At 42.1% G+C, this 26909-nt stretch overlaps 1 protein-coding gene across 7 annotated transcripts in view; it reads left to right on the top strand.

Annotated features, from left to right (window-relative positions):
- PHACTR1 (phosphatase and actin regulator 1) overlaps window positions 1–26909 on the top strand; it is a 251629-nt gene that overhangs the window by 179666 nt on the left and 45054 nt on the right. For all 7 annotated transcript variants that reach the window (XM_028737713.2, XM_077933291.1, XM_028737711.2 and 4 more), the window contains one exon: window positions 18798–18878. In XM_028737713.2, the coding sequence (XP_028593546.2) occupies window positions 18798–18878 (81 nt within the window). The remainder of the gene's footprint in view (window positions 1–18797; window positions 18879–26909) is intronic.

Here is a 26909-nt window from a genome sequence, read left to right as displayed (position 1 = left end):
ATAAGCCTTTTAAATCTTTTATAGTGGCTCATAGATTTTGAACCATTCTGCAGAGCAGATAAATAAACTATTCTGTGAAAGACTGCTTACATAGTCACCTGAGAAAGTGGGGGGGGGGGGGAGGGGGCAGAGGTGAAAGTATATTTTAAGAAGTATTTTCTAATAAGTTACATTTCAGCAAAAAGAAAAGAAAAGCAGACATTTATGTCTCCCTGTTCTCCCCCACTCTCCCGGGTAGATTAGCATATAACTACAGCATTTTAAATGAATTTAGATGCAAGCCTATCACATGGCCTCTTGAGATTAGCAACAAGCCTTCTCTATCAAAAGGAAAATGGTTGGATTAAAGACTTCCACTGCGTTGGAGGACTTGTATAAACTGTGTCACATTAAAGCAGTTGTATTTAACCTGATATAAGGTTCTTTCTAAAGAAGTGGAAATATTTTGATGCATGTCTGCTGTAAAAGTGTTAGGAGAATTAGATTTTTAAAACAATCTTCCAAGTCTGTGTCTTCGGGGAAGTGTTGTTAAAAATTATGTGATCAAAATACCCAGCGTTTACCTGAAAGCCCCTGATACAGACATGGGTTGCATTTGAACCAGATACAGCCCAGGAACTGCTGGCACTATTCCACCAGAACCTGAGTGGAATCATTGATAGCTACTCCACTCCTGGGGTGGTTGTGGGGAAAGTTTGTCCCTGTACAGTATATTTGTAAATAGACTCTAATATTGCAAAATGACACAAGCCTCATGTGTCTCCCTTCCAAATGAAACCAAACAGGTAAGCACTGCACCCCTGGAACTTCTTTCCACTTGCAGAAGTGGGGAAGGCATGATACTACCTTCCATACTTTAAATCTGTGAAGCACAGGCCACTGTGGAATTAAAAGAACAGAGCAGGCCCTGTACGGTATAGTTGGGGAGGCAGGAATTGAGTCTGTAATTCTTGCTATAAGAAAGAGAATGTAAACGTGTGAAATGTCTATTATCAGAGTGCAAGCATTTGATCTACACTTGTGATTGGACCATTCCACTGTATTCCTTTTGGAGCTTGCTCCAATCCCCAACTCTCACAGACCAAATGAGTTGAATGCACTATTGGTACAAGCAATGCTGTCACTCCCTTAATTGCCCAGCAAAGTGCTTGTAAGTATAGGATCACAGTGTTTGCTGGGAAGGGCCTAAAAGTCACCAACCTGAGTTTTCAATATTTTTATGGTTATGGTTAGGGGCCTCCTGTGCTTATTAATAAGCAGAAAATTCCTTGTTACATCTGAAAGTTTGGTGGGAAAGCATCATTTTTTTTACCTTTCTTTTTGTAACACAGCTGTTAAAGATTCAGGAGCCTTAGCAACCCTACAACCTCTCAGCTTTATCCACACCTTGGGCTATAATGTTGTGGTCCAACAACAGCTGGGGAGTCAGGTTTGAGAAACACTGGATTAAGGCAAATACTCTGTTAGTATTTCACTTGTTCTCTTCCGCACATGTCCCCATTGTTATTCCTAGCATTGCTCAAGTAAGCTCCCTGCTCAAGTGTGAACCCTGGAACAGTTGGGTTCTACATCATACAGAGAGCTTGCTCAAGTTGAGCAGGTACTTTGCTGCAGACATTCGGTCCCCAGCAGCAGGGTGAGGGGCTGCAGGAAAATGAATGGGGAAGCACGGGATAGGGGACAGAGCCAACAAGCTCCTTTCTGCTCTCTCCCTTGCACAATGGTAATAACATTGCCGAGGGAGAGAATAGGACTTGGGTGTTTAAAATAGCTCATCATCTTTAAGAGTGTGTTTTCAATGGACAATAGCAGTCACCCTCGTTGTCAGGGTTTGATTTAATTCTTTTGCTGCAACAGCATGCATTTAAATGAGAGATTTGTGCCAGAGGAGTTTATATTTAGTGCAGATTCTAAACCCAAACCCATTACTATGAAACAAAAACAAACCCTGTCTGTCTGTCTGTCTAAAGATATATAGGAGAGAAACTTTGTATATATGTTTCCCCAAAAAAACTGAGATTCCCCCCCACCCTTGTTGTCTAAAATTATCTTTAATTAGGATTGTATAATCTTGCAAGAAAACTGCTGACAATTAGAATTGGCAGACACATTCAGCTCCTGGTTTTAATTAGAGTGAGCCTTTCGTTGCCAGAAGTAAGAGATGGTGCATTAAGGCTTTTAAACATTTAATCAGAAGGATGTTATGTAATTGTCTTGATATTGGTAGGAAAAGAAATTGAGGAACAGGGGGAAGAAGCAATTCTTCTTTTACGTCCATTTTAAAGACTTTCAAAAGCCTGGTTAGAAAAGGAAGACCACACAATCATTCTCCTGAATTTCTCGCACATGGTTATCAGGCGTCTCTTTAACGCCAGGAACAACCACAGACAGATGCCCTCCCAAGCTGTTCCTCTGCCTCTCCTTGCCTTCCAAATCTTCCCAACCCAATTTCCCTTTAAAAAAAAATAACAATATGGCCTTCAAAAACAAAGTGAGCATTGCATTGTGACCTTCAGGCTCCAGTGCATTTCTCGAGTCTGCAAGGACCAACTAGGATGCTGCAAGAAAGGCTTAAGGACACAGGAATCAGTCACACTTCTGAATCCCAGGTAATAAAGTCCAAAGCAGGTTCAGTCTTTGGTGTCTCCAAGCAAGGCTGGCAAGGACTCCTGCCTGAAATCCTGGCTAGCCATGGCTAGTCAGCATGAACAATACTGAGCTGGATGGGCCAATGGCCTGATTCGATACACATCAGTTCCCTGCATTTCTATGAGTCGAAGCTTGCTGGTGCTCCCTGTGAAGCCTTGGAGCGCTTCCCTCATTGGGAAATGTCCCCAGAGGCCCCTGCGAAGACAAAATGGCTAAGCGAGTTTCCCATGGAATGGGACACCTAGCAGCCTAGAGAGTAGGGTGCAGCTTGCACCCTCTGGGCACTGCACTCATCGGGAAATGAGGTTAAGGTTGGAGACGAGGAGGCATGTGAAAGGGTCACACTTTGCTTCCTCCACTCCTGCCAGGGGTCCCGCCTGTTGGGAAATGGGTGATAGCCTTAGTGGCTGCTGAGAAAATACCTCATTTCCCATTCCACTTGGCTTCTGTACCTGTATTTGCAGAAAGGAGATGGCAACTGAAGCTCCTGCAGGGGCAGAATGAGTGGGAAAGTATCTGCCGTATTGCCCAGGGGCACCCCCAAAATCTGGAGCTAGACACTGTACAAAAATTGCCTGCCTTTATGACCAGAAGTATACACACAGAGAGAGAGAGAGAGACACAAACAGGATATATAAATAATGCACTGGACCTTCCTAGAGTGGGGTACCATGCATTCCTTGCCCTGATTCCTCCATTAAAATGGAAGAATGGTCAGTCTTTGTATTTTATTTTAGGCTGTGGATTATACATGTGTTTTTTGTTATGTGTGTTTTGAATACTGTGAGAAATAGTGTCGCAGCAAAGGGGGGGGGATGATGTTCCTAATAAATTGTACGTTTCAGAGGATGCCAAAAGAGGTGAGGAAAAGCTGTGATTTGTGAAATCGTTGACATCCCCACTGCAATTTCCAAAGGCCAAGGTGCTGATAACACAGGTGCCTGGTCAGATTTTCAGCGCGTGTAATTATATCCCATCACCAGAGGATACGTTATTCTTGGCATCCCTTCTCAAGAGCAGTTGGCTCCTCTTCCTAACCCAGCGTGATCGCTGTTCTCCAGCAGAGTCATGACTCCATCTCACCGCTGGGTGATTAATTTGTTTAGAGAACTTGCAACATGTTTTGTTATTCTTCGGGAAGAAACATGCTAAAAGAATGAATATCAATATTGGTTTCCTTTCAAACCCCGTCCGTTTCTGCTGAGAAATACCAAAAGCAATTTTTTAGGATGACAACTGACTGGAGGTTTGAGGGGTTTTTTTTGGGGGGGGGGGTTGCGGAGTGGGGAATCAGGATGTTTACTTGCTTATCAAAGCCTTCACCTAATGTTTCTTCTTTGTTGAAATAAATATGTCAAGTTTAAGTGGAAGGGTAATATGTGATGCTCAATCTGTTATTGAAAACACATATCTTACAGCAAATGTTTAAAAACAGTGTACAGCAAGGCAGATTTTGAATTGATAGCAAAATTGATACCAGTCCCCCCCCCAAAAGGATTGTGAAGGATCCCGCCCCCGCCCCATGGTAAATTGTACAGTGTAAAGGTAAAGGTACCCCTGCCCGTACGGGCCAGTCTTGACAGACTCTAGGGTTGTGCGCCCATCTCACTCAAGAGGCCGGGGGCCAGCGCTGTCCGGAGACACTTCCGGGTCACATGGCCAGCGTGACAAAGCTGCATCGGGCAAGCCAGCGCAGCACACGGAACGCCGTTTACCTTCCCGCTGGTAAGTGGTCCCTATTTATCTACTTGCACCCGGGGGTGCTTTCGAACTGCTAGGTTGGCAGGCGCTGGGACCGAGCAGCGGGAGCGCACCCCGCCGCGGGGATTCGAACCACCGACCTTTCGATCGGCAAGCCCTAGGCGCTGAGGCTTTTACCCACAGCGCCACCCACGTCCCCCATAATTGTAAAGCTCAGCAAAAAATTACATTCTTCCTCCTCCATAGCCTGCAGTATGAAGCAGTTGACAAGTTCAGTAATGGAAATTCTCCTTCAAGCAAGACAATGTCCTGTTCTCTCTACCCGTGTGGCAGTCCTGACCCATTTCACCAGAGCTACATTAACTGTTATTATACAGCCTAGCCCTGCAGGTCCCCATTGCACCATGGCTTTCCCAGAAAGTAAAATGTGTCAGTCTTTGTCCTGCCAGCCTGTCACCAGCAGATAAGGACTACCTGTGGCTCCTCTTCCTTTAGTATGAAACGGGGAAGCAGAAGTCGTGGTCCAAGACCTAGATGGAATGTTGAGATAGGAAATCCTGGCCAACACGATAGGCAGAAAACAGCATTTTATACAGTTTCAGGGTCAGAATGGCTTTGGTAACCCAGCCAAAGACTCTTCCTACCTCTGCCTCTCCCACTATGCAGCCAAGGAAGCATCCATTTCCCTTTTGTGTAGGAAAGGGAAATAGAAAGCATGCTGGCTAACCAGTGCTGAGGTAAGGAACTCAGAGTCCCTTTGCAAAAACCCCTTGCCTCAACTTTTTAATCTGGGGAGCAGGAAAGGGTGGTGTGTGGAGGAGATATTCCAGGCCCCTTGGCCATACACTTGCAAAATAGCCTCCAGTCTTCCTGATAAACATGGAGAAAGGAGGGGTGGAATTGCCACAAGGTTGCCACAATGATCCCATCCACCTTTGCAGCTTCAGTATGGGCAGGTCATTCATCGTACTTGTCACGGCTTCACTGTTCCAAGGGATCTAGGTAAATCACATCCAGTATAATTAATCTGAGCCTTACAAGCACATAGAGCTGGAAGAAGAAGTGGGAATGAATGTCACTTTTCCAACTTCCCTCTTCCGCTCTATGTGCTTTTCAAGGGAGAAAAGGGTAACCAGCCTCATCACTTCATGACCAAGAGTGCCATGAAAGGGGACTCATGGGCTCTGTGGGCATCAGAGGATGAACTTAAAGAAGAAGAAGAAGAAGAGTTTGGATTTGATACCCCGCCTTTCACTCCCTTTAAGGAGTCTCAAAGCGGCTAACATTCTCCTTTCCCTTCCTCCCCCACAACAAACACTCTGTGAGGTGAGTGGGGCTGAGAGACTTTAAGGAAGTGTGACTGGCCCAAGGTCACCCAGCAGCTGCCAGTGGAGGAGCGGAGACGCGAACCCGGTTACCCAGATTAGCAGACTACCGCTCTTAACCACTACACCACTACACCACACTGGCTCTCACCACACTGCCATTGTATTTGTGGGCCCCACATTGGCAACCAATGACCCAGGGTTTTCTGTACAATCACACTGTTTTAAGAGAGGCTCTGGGTTAGCAGTTCGCTGTTCAAAGTGTTGTTAATTCTGTTTGGCTCGGTCTCTGATTAGCTTTTGATCAGTGAATTTTCTGCATGTGCATTTTACCTAGTGCCACGCATCATTGTGAGATTGTTGATGCATTGCATCACGGTGTTCGGAATCAATCTATTTCCCATTTCTCTATCTGTTGCCTTCACACTGCTGATAGTGAGCAAATGGAACAGAAGTGATTTAAAGAATGATTTTGCAGTTTAAAGTGGGTCATCTTCAAGTGTTTGGGGACAAATTTGGTTTGGCAAAAGGGGATTATAATATGACAATACAATTGCTGTGCTATGGAAAACATTAAAATACATCATTAAATTTGCAGGAGATTTGATGTAGGCATGATGGCTGTCTGTATTGCTGCCTACAATTTCAGAATGACTTTCCAAAATTGCTTATTTTCAACTAAATTCCACAATTGGGGGGGGGGGGGACAGGACCCGGAGCAGCCATATTGTTCACTTCATAAAACCAAAGGAAGACCAACTAGTCCTAATTTCTTTAGAAGCATTTTTAAATCATATTTAATCAGCAATCTTCAAAAGTTTCTAGTGATAACTAAAGTTTTAAGAGTAGTTTGAAAAAATATTTATGGGTGTGTGTGTGCAGAGCAATCCTAACTGGGAGGAGTCTAAAGAGGTGTAAAATCTGCTACTTCCAAACCCTGATAGTTTATGGACTAGTGGTTCATTCTTTTTAACATCAACCTGCCACCATTGTTTTTATAGTTGGGAATAAACAATGGCCTCTTTTGGTTGCTGTAGCTGGGGAAGGCTTATTCCTGGGGTCTCTCAGAGAAATGGACTTTGGATCCAGCAGATCCAAGACCACCTCTAACCCCTCATTTTAAGGCCTACCAATTTGGGGTCTACATTTCAGAATCTGTGTCCAACAGAGCTTTTGCAGATATAATGATGACCTTGGAACAGACTCCCCCCACCCACCAGCAGCAGTAGAGAGGCACCTCTGTTCCATCCTAACACCCTTAAGTCAGCAAATGTATCTGCGAGTTAAGACAACTCTCTGAATCTATCAATTCCTGTGCATTTAATGTACTGTATATCTCAGAATAGCAGATGGCTCTGAGATTGTACAAATTAGCTATCTAAAAATAACATGTTGTTTTTATCAAGGGAGGGTTAGTTGAAATGCTAGAATTCTGCATTACATACTGACGAAAACGCCATCTGCTGCCTTCATTGTCACTGGATAAATAAATGCATAATAAAAGTTATAATTTCATTGTGTGGCATTTTAAGGCAGTTGAGGTAATGCATTTTGCCAAGATCTTGAGTTCTCTTTTGTGGTTGCCTCATTTCACTTTAGTGGTGATGAAGAAATACTGTAATGCCCAGCACTGGTGCAACTGTCAAGACAGTTGTGGTCTGAAAGTCATTGGCATTAATACACTTCACTGCCCTTTTAGTTTAGCCATATGTTGCCCAGATACCTCAGAATATAGAAGAAAAGGTTTTATAGTTTTCCCATAGCAGCCCTTTGTGTGACCCAAGGCTCCCTATGACCCTATGAGTACCTGAGCCAATGGCAGTAGAGAGTGTGATATTTTGGAAGTGACACTTGCAAAAATACCCCCCCCCCAAAAAAAAAGACCCATTGTGACATCAGGATTTTTTCTGTAGGTCTTAGGTGATTTTAATTTACGAGGTGGCGGGGACGACATGAGCAATAAAGGTATTGGAGAGAAGGAGGAGAGAGGTGGAAAGGGCAGAGAAATCATGTCATGCAACTATTTACATTTGAAAACAAAAAACAACTAAGTGGAGGAAGGCTTTTCACGTACAGTGGTACCTTGGGTTACAGACACTTCAGGTTACAGACTCCGCTAACCCAGAAATAGTACTTCAGGTTAAGAACTTTGCTTCAGGATGAGAACAGAAATAGTGTGGTGGCAGAGGGAGGCCCCATTAGCTAAAGTGGTACCTCAGGTTAAGAGCAGTTTCAGGCTAAGAAGGGACCTCCAGAACAAATTAAGTTCTTAACCTGAGGTACCACTGTAGTTGATGCTGTTCAGTAGGATGTCATGCACATGCCTTAAGTATTTGTTGTTGTAAATTGATCTTTCTGCCTTCGGATCTCTGAATGTAGTTTTGCCTGTGTTGATCTTAATTCGAAACAATATATTTCAATTTACTATTTGTTCATGCTTTGGGTTGTTGTTCTTTATTCTTCATGGGCTTATATTGAAATTCACATTATCTCATAGTTTTGTGGGGCGCCATGCATATCCTTGGTTCACATCAGTTCACATAATTTCATAGATACTTGATTATGGTAGATGCCACAAAATACTGCCAAAATCTATCCAGGTTACTGGCAATGGCACCACTGTTCCATCAAAATTCATATTCAAAACTTAAAAGAAAATTGTCTGAAACTCTGACATGCTCAGAATTAGTGATCTGTTAGCAGTCTTGAATTGCATTTTATAGCAGAACTAAAGGATGGAAATTTAACTTCTCAACTGCCATAGCAACAACTGATAAAAAATATATATCCATAGATTTTTAAAGGTTTCTATGAGGGTTATGTTGACTATCTACTTTTACTGCAAACTGTAAGTTTATGGCATCAATTCTTTATGTATTTTGAAGCACATTAAATCTTATAGTGCTTTTAAATAAGAGCTGTATGAGTGAAATAGCAAGCACAACACGTTTGATTAAATAATGATTAACACTGAAATTAGGGCTCCAAGAATCAGTTGATCAAATAGTTCCATAAAAAGCCTTCTCAACAACCAAAAGAGTGTCTCAGTTAAGCCATAGAGTGAAAACAAATATTTGTAATGTAAGTAGCTACAAAAAGTATTGGTGGTAGAAATGAGGCATTTGCATTTGCACAGCTGCAAGTAGACCATGTGTTGTCATACTTTACAGAGGGCAGTCTTTTATTTGAAAGTGCCCTTGCATATAAATATATAATTGCTGGTGATCATGTCACATATTTGAGAACTGATTTAATGTATTGGTGATTTTAATGAAAGAGACTTTACTTGTAACAGAAGTATGATGTCAGTGAAAGGTTTGAACATCTGTGCAGCTGTGCTGTGGCACATTAGTCAAAGTCTACTCAGCAGCTGTTCTTCTTTTCTGCCTGCTTGGAAAACTGGGCAAGATTTCATCTCCTAATGTCTTACTCCTTTGGCACTTCAGGCCCTGCACTTCCATCATAAATCAATCAATAATGGTTAGGAACCGCCAAAAACGAAATACTGTAGACCTTTATGGTTTCTTTCATTTTGAGTCAAAAGAAGGTGGTTCTAACTTGCCTTCAAATGAATGAATGGCACAGTTAGGAAGCCTGCATGAACACCAACCTGCCAAATGTGGAAGAATTCTGACTTGCAACATAGGTAGCCATTCTAGCCGAATAAGAATCCCTTTCTCAATTAAAGCCAGGTGGTACTGCAGCCAAACTAAAGCTAAGTATGTGTAACTGATACAAGCAAGGTTTACCTCCATTTACCACTACCTCTACTCCTGCCCCGCTTCTGTTGTTTCCCTGTGTTGAATTTTAGTTTGTTAGCCCCTTGGGGCAGGGAGCAATCCTCTTGGACTCTAAAGTGCCATGCCCCCTGATCGTGTTATATAAATAAACAACAACAATTTTATTATTTGTACCCCACCCATCTGACTGGGTTGCCCCAGTCACTCTGGGTGGCTTCCAACATATATAACAACACAATAAAACACTATACCTTAAAAGGCTTCCCAATACACCATCTCCTGAAAAATGTGGCAACAATTGCACAAGGTCAGTCTGCTAGGAATTGTTGAAGGCCTGACTGTACAGTGTGTATGTTTCATACTACTTTTGAAAAGAGGGTTTTAAAAAAATTGTGTGCTAAGCCTTTTTTTAGACTCATCTCTTTGAAGCAATAATACATTGGGAAACCTATAAGATTTTAGAGGCGCTTTGAAGTTATTGTCAAGACATCTTACTCGTTTCTAGAATTTATTGAACACAGACTACTTCATATGCAGTGTTTCTGTGAATTATTTCTTTTTTGACAAAGTCTCAGGCTGACTTGCTAAGCACGTTGGTTGTCTGTTGTTCCCTGGTTTTATATATCCAAGTAGTCCTACATTCTGTAAGTCAACTGTTTTACTGTTTTATCCCAGTTTGTAGGAAGGACTCAAATAGCTGGTGCTTTACATGAGTGGTTGAATAGGACCGGCACGCTTATATTTTGTTTTGCATCACTTATTTTGCATGATGATAATAATGATCATTGCTAGTGGTTGAAAGTGTCTGAGGATGGTGCATGCATGAAATCCCATAGTCTGTTCCCTTTCTGGGCTGCAGTTAATCAGTCCAGATCACATATATAATAATAAGAAGAAGAATTTATTATTTATACCCCGCCCATCTGACTGGGTTTCCCCAGCTACTCTGAGCAGCTCCCAATCAAATATTAAAAACATAATACAGCATTAAACATTAGAAACTTCCCTAAACTGGGCTGGCTTCAGATGTCTTTTAAAAGTAGGATAGTTGTTTATTTCCTTGACATCTGATGGGAGGGCGTTCCACGGGGCAGGTGCCACTACCGAGAAGGCCCTCTGCCTGGTTCTGTGTAACCTCACTTCTCACAGTGAGGGAACCACTAGAAGGCCCTCGGCGCTGGGTCTCAGTGTCCGGGATTAACAATTAGGGTATGATAGTAGCTGCCATTTTAAAAGTGATTCCACGGAGATGTCCTGATGCAACTGGTTCTCAGCTTAGACAAAACTGCTGATTTAACATATCACTGCTTTGTCGTAGAATCATAGAATTGTAGAGTTGGAAGGGAGCCCAAGGGTCATCTAGTCCAGTGTTTCCCAACCTTGGGCCTCCAGCTGTTTTTGAACTACAATTCCCATCATCCCTGACCACTGGTCTTGCTAGCTAGGGATGATGGGAGTTGTAGTCCAAAAACAGCTGGAGGCCCAAGGTTGGGAAACACTGATCTAGTCCAATGCCTGCAATGCAGGAATCTCAACACATGGACCCCCATTCAATTTGAAACCATATCATGCCCTGCTTAGCTTTGCAAACATACCAGGAAGCTGGTTTAATATTCTTTTCACCTTTTACTCTTTGCTGTTCTCAGTGTTGGGAGAGACATTCACTTTGGTTCAGATTGTAATGCAAACCTACCCAATTTGCACTTTCTAAAACAATATACAAACTAAAACAGAGCTGTCCTTTGAAATTTGTACTTCTCTGAATATTGTGATGTACTTCTCCATCCATATAATACCTATAAAAATGTGTGTGTTAGGGAAATTATGCATAAGAATGCACTTATCAGTGGAAATAAAATAAAATGAATTCTGTTAGGGAAGATTGCTTGCAAAATGTGTATGAAATTGCATATGAAATGTGTCTATTAGGAGAATTGTGCGCAAAAATGCTGATGAATTTTCACAAGGGTTTAAAAAAAATGCAAACTGATGCTGAAATGTGAAGGGGTTTTTTAAAGCAATGATTTGTGTATCAAAATGTTGCCTATATATTTCACTAGTACAGATGACAATGTTGATTCTCACTGTTGGAGCCATCTGCTTGCATCTTTTACATTTACTGTATGCTAGATAAACTCTTATGGTTTACATAGAGGTATACAGGAATACATGTCTTGCCAAAATGTTCACTTTGGTTTTCGTTCCATTCAGCATTTGAAGCTCTCTTGCCAGGCAGGGGGAAGCCTGTGACTCTCTAGGTGTTGATGGACTGAACTCCCACCAGCCTCAACACACATGGCCAATGGTCAGGGGTTATGCTAGCTATACTAGCAACACTGGGAGGGCCACAGCTTCCCCAAGAGGGATGGGTAACCTTGGGCCCAGGAGTTACTCTTTGCCCACCTTGAGCCTGCAGTACACAAGTGAGCATCTCACACATTGCTTCATGTGCTTTTGCCTCTTACCTGACCCTTTTGCCTCAGTGGCATGCGTCTTCCCCTGCCCCAAGGCTGCTCATGAGAGAATACAACTCTCGGGCTGAAAGAGCATCCCTGCCTCTCCATGTCGTAGAAGCATGAACTGAAACACTTAGAACACTTGAAAGCGCTATGCAAAAGCTAAATATCATCACCATTATTCTAAAGTAATTATATACGTACGTCTACAGCCAGAGATGGGAAGGATACCAGAAAGTCAAATGAGGGAATGGGGAAGGAACTGGACAACTGTATCCTAGGAAGAGAGAAATTTAAAGGCAGTAGCACAAATAGGGCTGGACAGCATGAACACTTTGCCTTGGGCACAGCTACCTAGAGGACCAAGGTAGAATGAAACCAACATGCTACCTGCCGCAGAAGGAGAAGCATTAAATGCCTCTTCTGCTATGCATTTTTTTTTAAAGTGTGCACATGTACAGCTCTTCCCTTTCCAAAAACTGGTTTAGTTCCTGCACCTGCAGTTTAATGAAGGAAAGCATGGCTTTGAAAAGACTGGTTGTTTTGAAATTATGATATCCATGTTAGGCTTCTCTCATCTGCTCACAGTCCAAGCCATTTGAACAGCTGGGAGAACTGGCTTGCCAGGCATCCGGATTGCTACCCTGCCTGCCAGCAGTTATGTGCAAAGATATTGATCGATACGGTGGAAGTTGTGGGTTGATACTCATTCTAGCTGGATTAGCACAAAAAAGTGAACTGCTGTCAGGTCTCTTATGAGGGTGAGCTGAGTCACAACATCCTGTAGGCGTCTTGGGCTCAACAGAGGCAGAGCTAGGCAGGTTTGCCATTACATCCTTGTAATGGTTTCCCCGCTCATCTGCCTACTACATATAAGTATGGAAACATGATAGCCTATCACCAAATCTTATGTTTCCCACCACCCAAGTGCAAATAATATGGAGGCACGGAGCAAAAATGCTTGACATGGCAGGATCATATCACGTTTCCTTAACTACATGTTATGGCCAGTGGGATTATGGCTGTGAGTTCCAGCTACAATCCCAAATCTGCTTCCTTCAAGACTGCATGCCTGTTTCCACTCATGGAAGCATGGAAGTCCCGGGGGCTCCTCCTGAGACTTTAATAGATAGTCCCAGGTCTTCAGCAGAAAATGTAATAAACCTCACTTTCTGTGAATGTCTCACTGCAATAAGGGACTTTAGTGGAAGTCTGTGTAGAGACTGAAAACTCATTTGGTGTTTCTCACTGAGAAATATGATTGATTGCGTTCAGTGTGGCTGCTGTATTACCTCTCTGTTATATAGGCTCACATTTAACCCCAGAAGGGGTTTTTTTTCAGGAGTGCCTTTATTTTATCTTCTCACTGTTAACTCTGTCTCCATTTATCAATGGAAGATACTATTAGACTGAGTGGTGCGTTATTTGATAAAATGTATTGCACTGCATTCACTAGTGTCACATTATTTTTATTTTATTTTTTACTTCCATTTTTTACTTCAAGGTCTCCTCTCTTGCCTGTTTTGTCTATTCTTTGTCATTCTCCTTCTGATTGGTGCATGAAGTCCATTATGATGGGCTGCTTTCAAGCTGGCTGGAAACTTGTCCTTTCCAGAGGATAACTTATTCTTCCCCCCTAGTTTATCTTATAACGATGCTCAGTTTTCATCTGACTGAATTTTCTTGGGTTTCCTGGACTTTGGGATCTAAGCTGTTCTTCTCAGTGTTTTCAACCTTGGGTCCCTAGATGTTGTGGGACTACAACTCCCATCATCTCCTGCCAGCTTAGTCCAGTGGTCAGGGATAATGGGAATTGTGATCCAGCTGGGGGCCCAGTTCAAGAGTACTGTTCTAGCTTATGCTACAACAATGAAAATTTTGTTTTGTCGCTCATCCTTTTATTTGATTCCTTTTGGATCTCTATTAACCTACAACTGTAATTTCTTTTTTGTGTGTGCTGCTTTGTCAATTGTCAGCTTTGAAGTTTGCATTTATTCTGTAGCAGTGCTTCTTAGAGCATAGCATAATGTTCCATAATGAGATAAACTGGCAGAAACTCATAATAAGGACAGACTGGAGCAGGGGGGAAACAGAGTCTGGTGCAGGACTAGCAGTGGGGTGGGGGAGGGTTTTTTTAATGCACAGATATGTGACTTTAAATTGTCAGTAATTCTATGTCAGCATTGAAACTTGCTGTACAAGTCATTTTAAAACTGGGGGCGGGCGGAAGCAGGGAAGGCAAGCTATTCCTTTAAAATATAGCTTTGTGAGTCTGTATAGCTCAGAATAATATTTTCCCCACTAAATGTCACCTACTACAAATTACTGATACTGTCACCACTCAGTAAATTTGTAGAAGGTTTACTACTCAGTAAGGTTGTCAAGCTGTACTACACAGTAGAATGAAAGGAAGAAGGAAACCATGCCGTATTTTTGTTAACATGTAGACAACCAAACAAAACTGTGGTAGAAAACCTTACGACTTGGGCAATCTGTATTTGTTTTGAAAGATGTTTACATTGGTATGCATGTAATTTAGTTAATCTACAACTGACCATGCTTCCTGCTGCATGTATATGTATTTAAAACACACACACATACAATGTCCCTAGACCCTAGATTAAGATGAGGAGAAAAAGGAGTTGAAGATGGACATGGCACTTAGATTAGAGAACGGGTGGAGAACTCAGGGTGAAGTCAGAGGAAGTCAGTTTTGGCACCTCTCAGGTGGGTGCCATTGCCATTCTGAGAGAACAAGGGAGGTGTTCGTGGTGAGATCTGGCACCTCTTTTTCTAGAAAAATAGCACGGGGGGGACCTATGGTCCTCCAGATGTTGCTGGACTACAACTGCCATCATCCCTGACCCTGACCATTTGTTATGCTGACTGGGGCTGATGGGCGTTGGAGTCCAACAACATCTGAAAGGCCACAGGTTCCCTACAACTGGATTTGAGTAGTGGGATAGTGGTGCTCTGAGCTTGCCTCTCAGTACCCCATGACTCTTTCAGGGTTACATATACCGCTGAAGAATTTCTGGAGGCAGAACTTCAGTCAGGCATCATGCAGTCTCAACATCTCTTTCCCTTGCTGAAGCATAGCAAGGATGCTCATTTCTTATAGGTGCCATTTTTATGAAATTCATTTTTTTCTTCCTACCCTCTTTGTGATCCCCATAAGGGACAGCTGAATATTCCCACATTGCAGAGGGTCAGACTATGATTCTTTATTATTCATTCTTTCTCTCTCTCTCTAAAAGGATAAGGGTGAATCAATAGTGGTGAGATTCAGAATCTGCCAAGAAAATAGTTTATTTGCACCAAGAGTGCCTCTGAGTTGAAATTTGGTAGAATCACATTACCTCTCTTCATTTAATCTGTATAACCGCACCTCCCCAATCTTACATCACTGGCACAAATTACTGTTCAGTGGTTCCTCGGTTTATGAACTTTATGCGTTCCGGAAGTCCGTTCTTAAACCGAAACTTTTCTTAAACTGAGGCGTGCTTTCCCTAATGAGACCTCCTGCCGCCAGTGCCCTTCCACCATGTGGATTACGTTCTTAGACCGAGGTAAAGTTCTCAAACCGGGACACTATTTCCAGTTTTGCAGAGTTTGTAAACTGAATTGTTCTTAAACCGGACTGTTCTTAAACCGAGTTAGCACTGTAATTTTATGTCTTAAGTTCCTAAAATTCGCATTTACTTTACTCATATAGCCTAGTGTATTCTGGGCTCCTTTTCCCAGAGGCATGCATTCTGCAATCAGTTCCAAGATCTAAGTTACTGATTTTCCACTATGCCTTTTAACAGATGCTATTGCAATTACTTAGCCTTAGTTGCCCCAAACATTTCTGCTTGTGATCACATAAATGTGTAAGTTTTGTTTGGGGAATATTGCTGAATGACTGAAGTATTAACTATGTCAGTCAGTCCACATTATTGTATGAAAAGAGAGAGAGAGAGAAAGTTTAGCAAGGAAAGTTTGGTTTGGTAGCGGAAGTAATTTCTTGTCTGCCAAATTCTGTTTAAGTGGACACAAAGGATTTGCTTCTTAAAGAGCAAAGTATTGGTTTGCGACCAACAGTGAGAGAGAACCATTTGTGACATTCTCTGGGGTAATAACTAAAAAACAACCAAAAAAACCCCACCATAGCTGTTCTGCAGGAACTCCCAAGAAACATCTGTTGCAAGCAAGTGATCGTTAAATCCAACCTACCTGTTCACAATTTAGCCTCAAATAATAGGCTCTATATGACACTCCAAGAAACATTTCATTCTTTAAATTGCTGTCTTGCTCTGTTTTGTTTTTAGGGTAGATTGTGGCTTGTTGGATTTTCAACACATCTTGTCTTACCAATTAGGACAGAGTGTGTCTAAAAGCCTGACGATGCTGCTCTCAACAACTGTTGGCTTTAGTTCCTGAAATTACAGTATTGCATACAACCACTATTTTGGTGCTCAGTGTGGCTATTGGTGTGGATGTAGAAGCTTTAACAATTATGAGGGACAGTTTCATGCAATGGTTAGAGTGCTGGAATGGGACTGCAGAGACTCAGCTTCAACACCTCTTAGTTATGAAACGCAGTGGATTGTCTTTAGCCAGTCACTAAGAGAATACAGTTAAAACTTCTAAAGGTTGTTTAAAACAACTTCCTAAACACAATTTTAAACTTTTTAAAAAATTAAAATGCTCACCTACTATCCCAGCTAATAATTTTGGGATTTCCAGGAACAGATCTTCACTTTATTACTGAATACAGAGAGAGTTAGGTTGGCATAATAGTTGCCCACATCTGACAAAATTGCAGAAGCTCTGCACCTGCCTCTCAGTGGCAGCTGGTATTTTGGTGATACATTCAGCAAACCTGACATCTTAAGAAATGTGCTTAGTGCAGTTCATGCAACCATCTCTTGCAATGAGAAGGAAATAAGAGATTTTCAAAGCTGCTGAAAGGTCACTTGTACAGAAATAAATAGCTGCTTGTTGGGGATCTGGTATAACCGAAGTAAGTCACACTTTTGTTGTGTATTATAATGGCAACTGGATCCAGACCTTACTTTAGGTTTAAGATACTATTGTGGAAGAAGCCAATCAATCAATAAAATCAACAGCTATAGAGAAGACATTTCTTGAATTCATTCAAATGTCACAGAACATTGTAAAGCAGAAGAAACTAAAAAAACAAAAAAACCTGAATGGTATCTGAAGAAGTGTGCATGCACACGAAAGCTCATACCAATAACAAACTTAGTTGGTCTCTAAGGTGCTACTGGAAGGAATTTTTTATTTTGTTTCAACTACGGCAGACCGACACGGCTACCTACCTGTATCACACATTGTGATATTTGCAAAGCTAGGTATTTGGAAAACATAGAAGTTTAAATAGGATAATATTATATAATAGCCTGGGAGTTTGTTATTCACAGGGCTTAGATGAAACTCCCAGCTGATTTTCCTTCATATCTCCGTTTGCATTCTGTCATTGATGTTCCTCTCTTTTTGATTAGCCATTTTAATTCCACAGAATGACAAATGCAGTGAGACCATGGGAGCTATTTTAAGCCATCTAGGTCAATGGCCATAGTCACATCTAATGGCAGCAAATTCTTTATATTAATTATGCATTGTGCAAAGAAGTACTCTCTCTGGTCCGGCCTGAATGTACTGTCAACTTGATTTCAAATAAAAATAGGTTGTTGCATATTCCAGGCTGATCTGCATCTTTCTAGGCTAAAGGAAAGGAAGCTGTTGCAGGTGATTGTTACAGCCTGGACAATGGGCTTAGACCAGTGATGGCCAAACTTGGCCCTCCAGCTGTTTTGGGACTACGGCTCCCATCATCCCTAGTTAACAGGACCAGTGGTCAGGGATGATCGGAATTGTAGTCCCAAAACAGCTGGAGGGCCAAGTTTGGCCATCACTGGCTTAGACTCAGGTAGCTGTATAGGAGTGGGTTTCTAGCTGATCAGATTCCATTTTAAGGGTTATAGCAAATGTTGTCAGTCCACTAGCGCAATATTTTTCAATGTTGCACAAAAGAGCAATGCACCCTGTCTGCAGGTAAAATGGCAAAATATCTTACTAATGCAAGCTGTCTTTTAGCAGAATCTCTTGTGTGAGATGATCCACTAGCAGAATACCTTGGATACAACCCCAGCTTTTAAAAATTACATTTAAAAATAAACAAATGACAGGACTAAAGAATGTTTGTGTTACAGTAATTATTGTAGTTGAGATCATCAGCTAATATCTACTAGTGAGTAATGCACATGCATTCCTACAACGAAAAATTGCTTGGGGGAAAAACCAGGGATTTGAATTAAATGAGTGCTATCCAACTATGTCATCCTCAGATTGGACCTACTGACATCAAATCTACTCTGGACATCCTTTTTATTATGCTGTCATGGTTATTTGCACTTGCAAGGGTATTTGGGGCAGTTATACTTGATCCCGTTTTCAATACCGTCTGCCCCTGCACAAGTTTTGGGGTGGTCTCACTGCTTCATTTCCAGTCAGCGCGTATTCCATAAGTTCCTGCTGAAATTCTGTAACTTTTTATACCGCAAATGTTCTGGTTTATTTCTTATCCCTCTTTTGTTGCGTTGCGGTGAAAGATTGTCCTTCCAGTTGGCCATAATGTTGTGGAAGCATCACAAAGCTCCTTGTAAAGTGGAATGATATGTGAGCAGTTCAGTATAAGCCCATTGCTAGTGCACTCTTAATACATCAGTGGCCTGTCAATAAATACAAAAAATAAACAAATGTCACAGAATACACTTGCAAAAAAACCCAACCCCAGTCTGGAGGGTCCCTCAGTATTACAAATATTCAATACCTCCCAGTGGGTTTTTAAAAAGAGTTTTCTGACCTTTTTATAATGCTTTCATGATTGTAACTCTAACTTTGTTTCTTCTTTTTGATAGCACTTGAAAGAAAAATATCAATGAGGCAAAGCAGAGAGGAGCTTATCAAGAGAGGAGTGCTAAAGGAAATTTTTGATAAAGGTAAGAATCATTGTCTGTGCAACTCTGAGTCAGTGGCATGGGCAATAAAACTTGCTGTTAGCGAAGAAATTGCTATCGAAAACCACAGGACTTGTGCTATTGGATTTTTGTCATATTTCTCTACAAAGATTGGACCCCAAACTGTGGGCCTGATAGTTACTCCAGAGCCATTAAGAATCAGCTTTTATATTAAAGTCAAAGTATTACTTGGATAGCATCACAACATTTCTTATGGAATATTGCCATTTTCTAGATCAGTAGTGCATGTGAAAAATGGCCTTGTAGTGGAAACTGGCTTGATCATCCTTTCTTGGCACAGACACAAAAAAATCCACAGGAAACAGAAACAATTTTTCCATATTTGCACATATGTGTGAAATCCAAATTAGGTTTCAAAATCTGATAATGTTCACTTGGTTTATTTGAGCTGCCCCCAAATTCAGTTTGGTTTGCTTAAATATTCAGTTGAAAGCCACAATCCACTGAAATTAATAGACCAAATTAAATAATGTCCATTCATTTAAATAGGTCAGTTGATGTTGGCTACAACCCAGAAGTGCTTGATTTTGACTGGATTATGCCTATGGTTAGGAGAAGTATTGCTTGCTCTTTCCAGGCAACAAATTTCAGAAGGTACCAAACAACCAGCTACTGAGACCCCACATACCAGATGTGTATCTGTACCCTCCCAAACACACGCTTCATGTTTGGAAATGGGAGGGGGACACCAAAAACGTAACACAGAACAGCAAAGGGAGTGTCAGTCAACACACTGGTGCTAACAAATGGCAATTTGCATTGTGAAGATTGATCAGCATGTTTTATATCAAGGTGTTCCTCAGGACCAGGGAGTCTCCTCTGCCTTACCAGTGCGCACCAGTGAAGTTTACTTGCACTGGAATAAGTGTTTAGACACTGGGCAGTCTTATCAAAATGAATTACCTCTTGCTCGCAGAAGTTTGAGGCCTGCTTCTTCCTCCACAACCCATCCTACTTGAAAAGTACTCATATTTTCTAATTTTAAACCTGCTTTATTTGCCTGAGAGCAAAGACCCTGACAAAAGTTCAGAAACATTAACATGAGAACTACCACACATTTCCCTTTTGTTTACTGCCAGATCAGGCTCTGGGAGCACACCGAGACACTACTTACAATAAAGTAATTCAATACTTCAGTGGGGCCAATTTACTTTTGAGAAGACTTGCATGAGATTGCAGAGTTAAATCATCCTATTTTAACATTGCTCATCCTACCAGGAGATGTATTAGCTTCCAGAGAAGATGTCAAGTGAGCATTGAAACTCTAACCTGGCAAATTCTGTTCCATTTGCATTTGCAGCTTCAGATGGTTTTTATGGCACACCATAATCCAGATGTTTCACCAAGAAACATTACTTTTTCTGTTCAGTAGCTAAAGACAGGACAGTTGCATTAAATGAATTGCCAAATATATTCAACAGTGATACACCTTTCTTTCCAGTGTCACAGCGTAATTGTGAATTCTTTTCCTGCAATGCAGTAGCTGAAATGGGAATCCCTGGTTCAGTTTAGATTTTTGTGAGTCTCTGGTTTTGAGCCTTCCTCATTACATCTGCTACAGCTCCCTCTCATGCAGTTCGTATACATATCATTCTCTTATCACAATGTCGTTCAATAATTTACACTTCCACATGCCAGGAGCCTCTGAAAGAGCTTGTCTAGATTTATTGCACTTAATTCCTTCTATATTTCCTGGGGGAAGAATAGTCTCCTTGCACTCATGGAGAAAATAATGTTCAAATGAGTATATCGACACATGCATTAAAATATAATGTATTGTGAGCTTGCATTCAGAATAGCTACCTGTCACAGAGCGAGCCAGCAGTAAAGCATGCTATTCAAAGTTGGAGTTAGCTCTTTATTAGCCAAAACACGATCTTCACAGACTTGACTGTCAGGCCTAATGAGCACAGCAGCTCATTCCTGGTAGGTCTTACCCCATGAATCACTTGCCAAGATTAAAAGTTCCCACTTCCCCTCAGCTATCTAAGTCCCCTCGTATCCAGGGCTTTTTTCCAAGCAATCAGAGACTATGCCTGCATGCAGTCTGTCAATGCTCTGCCCATTTCAGCCCTCTTCTGGTTCTGGGAAACAAAGGAAGGGGAGTTTGTCGCCCCCAATCCCCGGGCTTTGAGCCTTCTTTCCTTGGTGGTTCCACAGTTAGTTCCTCCTACCGTTCCTCTGTGTGCAACCAGTCCATAACACTGTGCGCATTGTTCTGGGTTTTGATAAACAGAATAAACCACATGACCTTAAAGAGAAAGCAACATCCATGCTGGAGGTTCTCATTAAAAAGGCTGGTGGATATAGGTAGTTTCTCCTATATGCAGCTATGTGCAGCACCATCCTTGGCCATATGTCTGACCACTTTTGTGTCAAGGAAGATTTAGTTGGAATGACACAATTCACAGGTACAGCTGGTAGTATTTTGAAAATTAATAGTGGAAGGTTAATTAAAATTATTTATTTAGAATAATTATTCATTTAGAATTCATATATTTTTTTAAATTATTTATTTATTGCATATCAGCTGTCCAATGACGATGTTCTCTGGGTGCCTCGCAGCAAAATAATAATGCAGAAAATTAAAATCAGTTATAATAAAACAAATTGAAGCATTAAAAACCGTGAACAATGGTCACAGTTGTTCTTGACCATTGTTCTTGACTCCTTGACCATTGAACCATTCTGGTTGGAGGTGATGAGACTTGGAGTCCATCCCTGAGCTATTGCTAATGGCCAGTGATAGATTTATCATCTGTAGATTTCTCTAACCCCTTTTAGAAAGACAATAGAAATTTTAGTATAGTTTGCGCTATATAATTTTACTGTTCCTGCTTGAACCAAAAATGACTATTCTCATCTCTGTATCGATCATTTCCGGCAGTGTTTCTGGCTCATATAACTCAGCTCAATAGAGCTGGCTAGCAGTCTAGTCTTAAGTACTTCTGTTCAATGCTGTGAAACGTATGGATTTGTAATGAAGGACTACGCAATGCAGAATTTTTGACATTTATGCTCACAGTTTAAACCGCTCAGACATCTTCCAGGTTCAGATTCTGTGTGTTACATCACATTTTTCCTTAGCAATTTTCATTTTATTTAACTATTTAGGCATTACATTTTCCTTAGCTATTTAACTATTCAACTGTCTTGCCCTACATTACACAGTCACAGGATAGGTTGCAATGTATCAAAACACACACTATAAAATTCAACCAAATAAAGGCTCGGTTTAAGTGTAAATCAAGACTCTCTACTATTACTCGAAAGAAATGTTTTAACCTGCCATAGGAACCCACTCAAAGTAGGAGCCTGCCCAATCTCAAGGGAGGAGTTCTAGAGCCAGGCTGCCCACTACCAAAAAAAGCCTTAATCTGAGTTCTGACCAATCAGACTTTAGTGATGGCACAACCCAATAGGGCATGTTTGTAAGCAAGTTAAGAGTATATTGTTTAGACAACATCAAATTTTCTGCCTTAACATTATGCAAAACGCATATATGGCTGTATCTTTGGGAACATCCACTAGCTTCCATCCTCCAGTGGAAATACTATGACCCACCCTTGGAATTGCTTTCTTAAAGGTTCACGTGACATGCTAAGTCAAACTATGGTTTACTGGAACTGTGTGAACGTGTGGGCTTCTGCTAGAGGCACTCCCAAGTGCTTTGCTCTTCCTCCCGTGCCATTTTTACTCCTGCATCATGCTGATCTAAGCCAAGGTTTTGTTTAGTGAACCTGGGCTGGTGGTTAAGTTTTCACCCCACTAACCATGGGCTGTAGCTAAGAACAAGCTTTGGCTTGGCTCAGCATGGTGCAGAAGTTAAAAATATCAGGGAGCAGCAAAGTGACCACAAGCTGTTCTCCAGTCCCTGGTAAGCCATAGTTTAGCTTTCCATGACATGCAACCCAGGCCTATTCTTAGCTAAAATTAGCCACCCTTTCTCCTGAGCAATATGCTGTTACTGGGCTACTCAAGTTGCATAATAAAACAAATAGTGTTGGTTTTATTGGTCCTCAGTAGTAAAGTTTTATAAAGCAGTTGCCTAGGACCTATTAAATGTGTGCTATGGGTTTTTAATCAAAAGAATAGCCAACTCGCATCAGATCAATATCATTAAAGAAAAGGATCAATAAAGTGGTATCTTGAAGTATCCTCAACAATTAGGTTCATGCCTTCTGCAGAGATAATGAGTTTCCCAGAAGAAAGTTGCATTCTGCATCATTGCAGGAGCGGCTAAACTTTAATTGACATCAGTTCCAATAATTCCAAGGGTTTAATATATTAAATGTTAATCCTGGTTTTGCACGTGTTTACTCCAGTTGATTCAGTGAGGGTGAACCAGTCTACAGGAAGAGAGGATTTAGACAAGATATGTCTCTTCTAACATGGAAGTGGTGGAACAATAAGTTTGTTAGTCTTTAAGTTGCCACAGGACCGTGATATTTTTACTTAAACAGACATGTTGGGCCCAATTCATGCTTACCTTAGTAGCATGGGAACAATTGTTCCTTTATTGGTTCTGGAATAGACTTGTGGCCAGAGCAACGTGGCCTTGAAGAGCCCATGTCTATGTGGCTCCCACACCAGTAAGATAAAAATTTTAATTGAGCTCAACATACCTACAATTCTGGCATACAACAGACATGCCATTAATAGCATGTGAATTTCCTACTGGGAAGAGCATTTCCTATTATAACTCCAGCTTTAAGTCATTGATACCATTCAGTTCTGAATGTACTTTTGGCCTAGGTCTGAGCCTTTTACTTGTATTCTATTAATTCTGAGCAGCTTTTGGTATATATATATATTTTTAAAGAAGAACAGCTGCCTGGGCTGTCAGAGATGTCAATGATTAATTCAGACCCAGATATACTTGGCTTCACAAATGCCCACTGTAGCTAAAACCTTTGATCTGTTGCTGTGCTGTTAATGAACAGCTTTTACATTCTTTACTTTGAGCAAGGTAGAGTTTGGGCATAACATCCTTCTATATTTTAATAATCCTGCGTAACAGCCACATCAAAGGTTTTCTATTTGATGCTGAGATTTTAAACTATTAGGAGCAGTGTGCCATTCTCATTGCCAAGGGGAAAAGAGAAATGTTGTCATTTTGAAAGGCCACAGAAAGGGCTTAGTTTGATTTGGGGCTTAACATCAGAACCTCCGTTCTGCTGGGGCTCAGTTCTATACAGTGGGAACTGACAATAAAAAGGGGAATGTCGTGGAGCCAGTGCCTTGCCCTCAACCCTGAAACCTGATATGGATACGATAAATCAGGGAGATGGAAATCTGCTTCAGCCCTTCAACTCCCATACTACAACTCCCATACTGGCCACGCTGCTGAGAGTGGAATCAAGCAGCTTCTGAAAGTCCACAACTTCTCCACCCCTGCTCTGAATTTCTTCATGTGGAGCATTCCCAATGGAAGAAACCAAACAGAGTACTGTCTGCCCCTGGTGTGACCACACTGACAAAGATAACTATGCTGTGTTGTGAGTATTGTCAGCCAGTTCTTACCAGCTGCCTTTGTGTGACCTAAGCGATGGGCTCAAGCACCCCTTTTCTTGCCTCAAAGACCATAAGCCCAGGGGTTGGGAGCACCAGGCCCCAAGGACCAAATGAAGTCCTACAGGCCTCCCATCTAAGACTATGTTGGCCCTTCAGTGTAAACTCCTCTAGTGATTTCACAAGGATTGCACCCTTGAAATAATACCACCTGCTTGCCTGAGTGGGGGAGAGAGAGTGAGATGTGTCTGCCCATACCCACTTTTGCCGCACTCACCCTTAGTATGCAGCTTTCAGTAGGTTGCACACAAATGCCTGTCCCCTTGGGCTTAAAAGTTTCCCCTAACCCTATCTTAAAACTCTTGTAAAACCCTGAGTCCTTTGGGGAATAATAAGAAAGAAGGCTTTAAAAGGGTGGGGCATTGATTTCCCCTATACACATATACATGAGTGTATGGGGTGTTAGGGGAGGGATAGTACCTCTAATGGGGAATACATCCTTCTCCTTCTGAGGTAGTTTGTCCACCTTTGCTCCCCATCCTGTACTTTCTCACCTGTGGCTCCTAGAAGCTGTTGTCATGTGACAGCAGCCACACCCTGGGAAATGGCTAAAAACCAGGCGAGGGTAGCCAATTGGTCTCAAACCCTTGGTGAGTTAGGGACTTCCCCTGCATGCAAAGCCAGGCTGCAGCAGATGGAGCGGATGAGACCAATAGTGGGCCCAATGGTCAAAAGGCTTGTTTCTGCATGTCTTGCAGAGTGAAGTGGGGAGGTAGCCTACCTAGGAGAAGGAAAACTCTGATCCTAAACCTCCGCTCCCTTGTGGGGATATCTTCAGGAGAAGAAAGGCCTAAGGAGTGGAGTCCCTAAAATGGTTGGATGGCGCCTTGTATGCCGCCTCCTGGCAACTCCTGCAGCCTAGCTGTTGTCAAATGTATTGCTCTGTTTTCCTTTGGACCACGTTGCTAAGTCCCAGAAGGGGGTCTTGTTGTCTGGGCAGCCTAGGATCTCCATAAACACTGCCCAGGCTTGCGCCCCAGGGAGGTCCCTTTGGTGCTGCCAACGCAGCGGTGTTACTTAACTCCATTGTCTTTCGAGGCAGAGGCCGGCAACATGTTGAAGAGCTGCTTCTGAGGAAGTTGCTGCCAGAAGGCAGCCTACCTTGTCTGAAAGGTTCTCTCTGGGGACAGGCTTTTACCTCTCAGCATCCTTTCCTCAGAAGCAGCCCTTGAGGCTGGGTGTGCAAGCAGAGCTGAGATGGAGGAGCTGTTCAAGGCTGAGCACAGCCAAGCACCCCTGCTTTGATTTCTCACCTCTCCAGAGAACAGCACCTGTCAGCATCATTTCTCGGGGTCAGCTGTTATTTCCTCCATGGTAATAACTGGCGGGTGATTATTAGAGCATCTGAAGTGAGCCTAGGTAACTTTGACCATTGCTCTGCTTTTCAAGTGGATGTAATTTATTTTTTTAGCCTAACTGTTCCAATTCTCCACCTCACCCCATGGCAACAATACACAAGGAATTGGTGGGAAACAGTATCATGTCAGAATATGTAAGTTTCAGCCGGTCTTGAGCATCTAATTTTAGAAATGAACCTATGCTTCGAAATAAAGCAGTACTGTACTAACCATCCTAAAGGGACGCAGGTGGCACTGTGGGTTAAACCACAGAGCCTAGGACTTGCCGATCAGAAGGTCAGCAGTTCGAATCCCTGCGACGGGGTGAGCTCCCGTTGCTCGGTCCCTGCTCCTGCCAACCTAGCAGTTCGAAAGCACAAAGTGCAAGTAGATAAATAGGTACCACTCCAGCGGGAAGGTAAACGGCGTTTCCGTGCGCTGCTCTGGTTCGCCAGAAGAGGCTTAGTCATGCTGGCCACATGACCCGGAAGCTGTCTGCGGACAAACGCCGGCTTCCTTGGCCAATAAAGCGAGATGAGCACCGCAACCCCAGAGTCGGTCATGACTGGACCTAATGGTCAGGGGTCCCTTTACCTTTACCTTTAACCATCCTAAAGCATGCAAAGTTTCTGGGCTCAGTAGACTGGCTCCACATCTTGTAGTAGCTGACTAGATAGGATAATGATTTGATCCCTTAGAATGAGGCTCCTTATATCTTGGGGAACTTGTGACTTTCCAGATGTTGCTGGACTGACTACATTGTCCCTGACTGTTGACCTTAGGGCTGGTGTGAGTTGGGGTTCCACAGCATCTGGAGAACTGCAGGATCTCCGCCTTATAACTTGGAACTTTTCACAGAACGTAGTTTAATTTTCAGTGTGTGACATTTACATAAGCCACGCAATAGTAGTGTTCTCTGGGTGGCTCACAAAGTAGGCTTAGTTGTTTTGCTCAGTCTTAGCTGGCAATTTGACAGCCATATGCATTTAAATTAAATAGCACATGAAAACCAAGAGTGTGTGATTTTTTGTTGTTTGTTGTGGTATGGTGGGATAAAAATATTTAAAGTATGCAGTACTTTTGT

Source organism: Podarcis muralis, chromosome 8 (assembly GCF_964188315.1).
Source record: "Podarcis muralis chromosome 8, rPodMur119.hap1.1, whole genome shotgun sequence".
Taxonomy (NCBI): domain Eukaryota; kingdom Metazoa; phylum Chordata; class Lepidosauria; order Squamata; family Lacertidae; genus Podarcis; species Podarcis muralis.
This window is presented reverse-complemented; position numbering and strand designations above follow the sequence as displayed.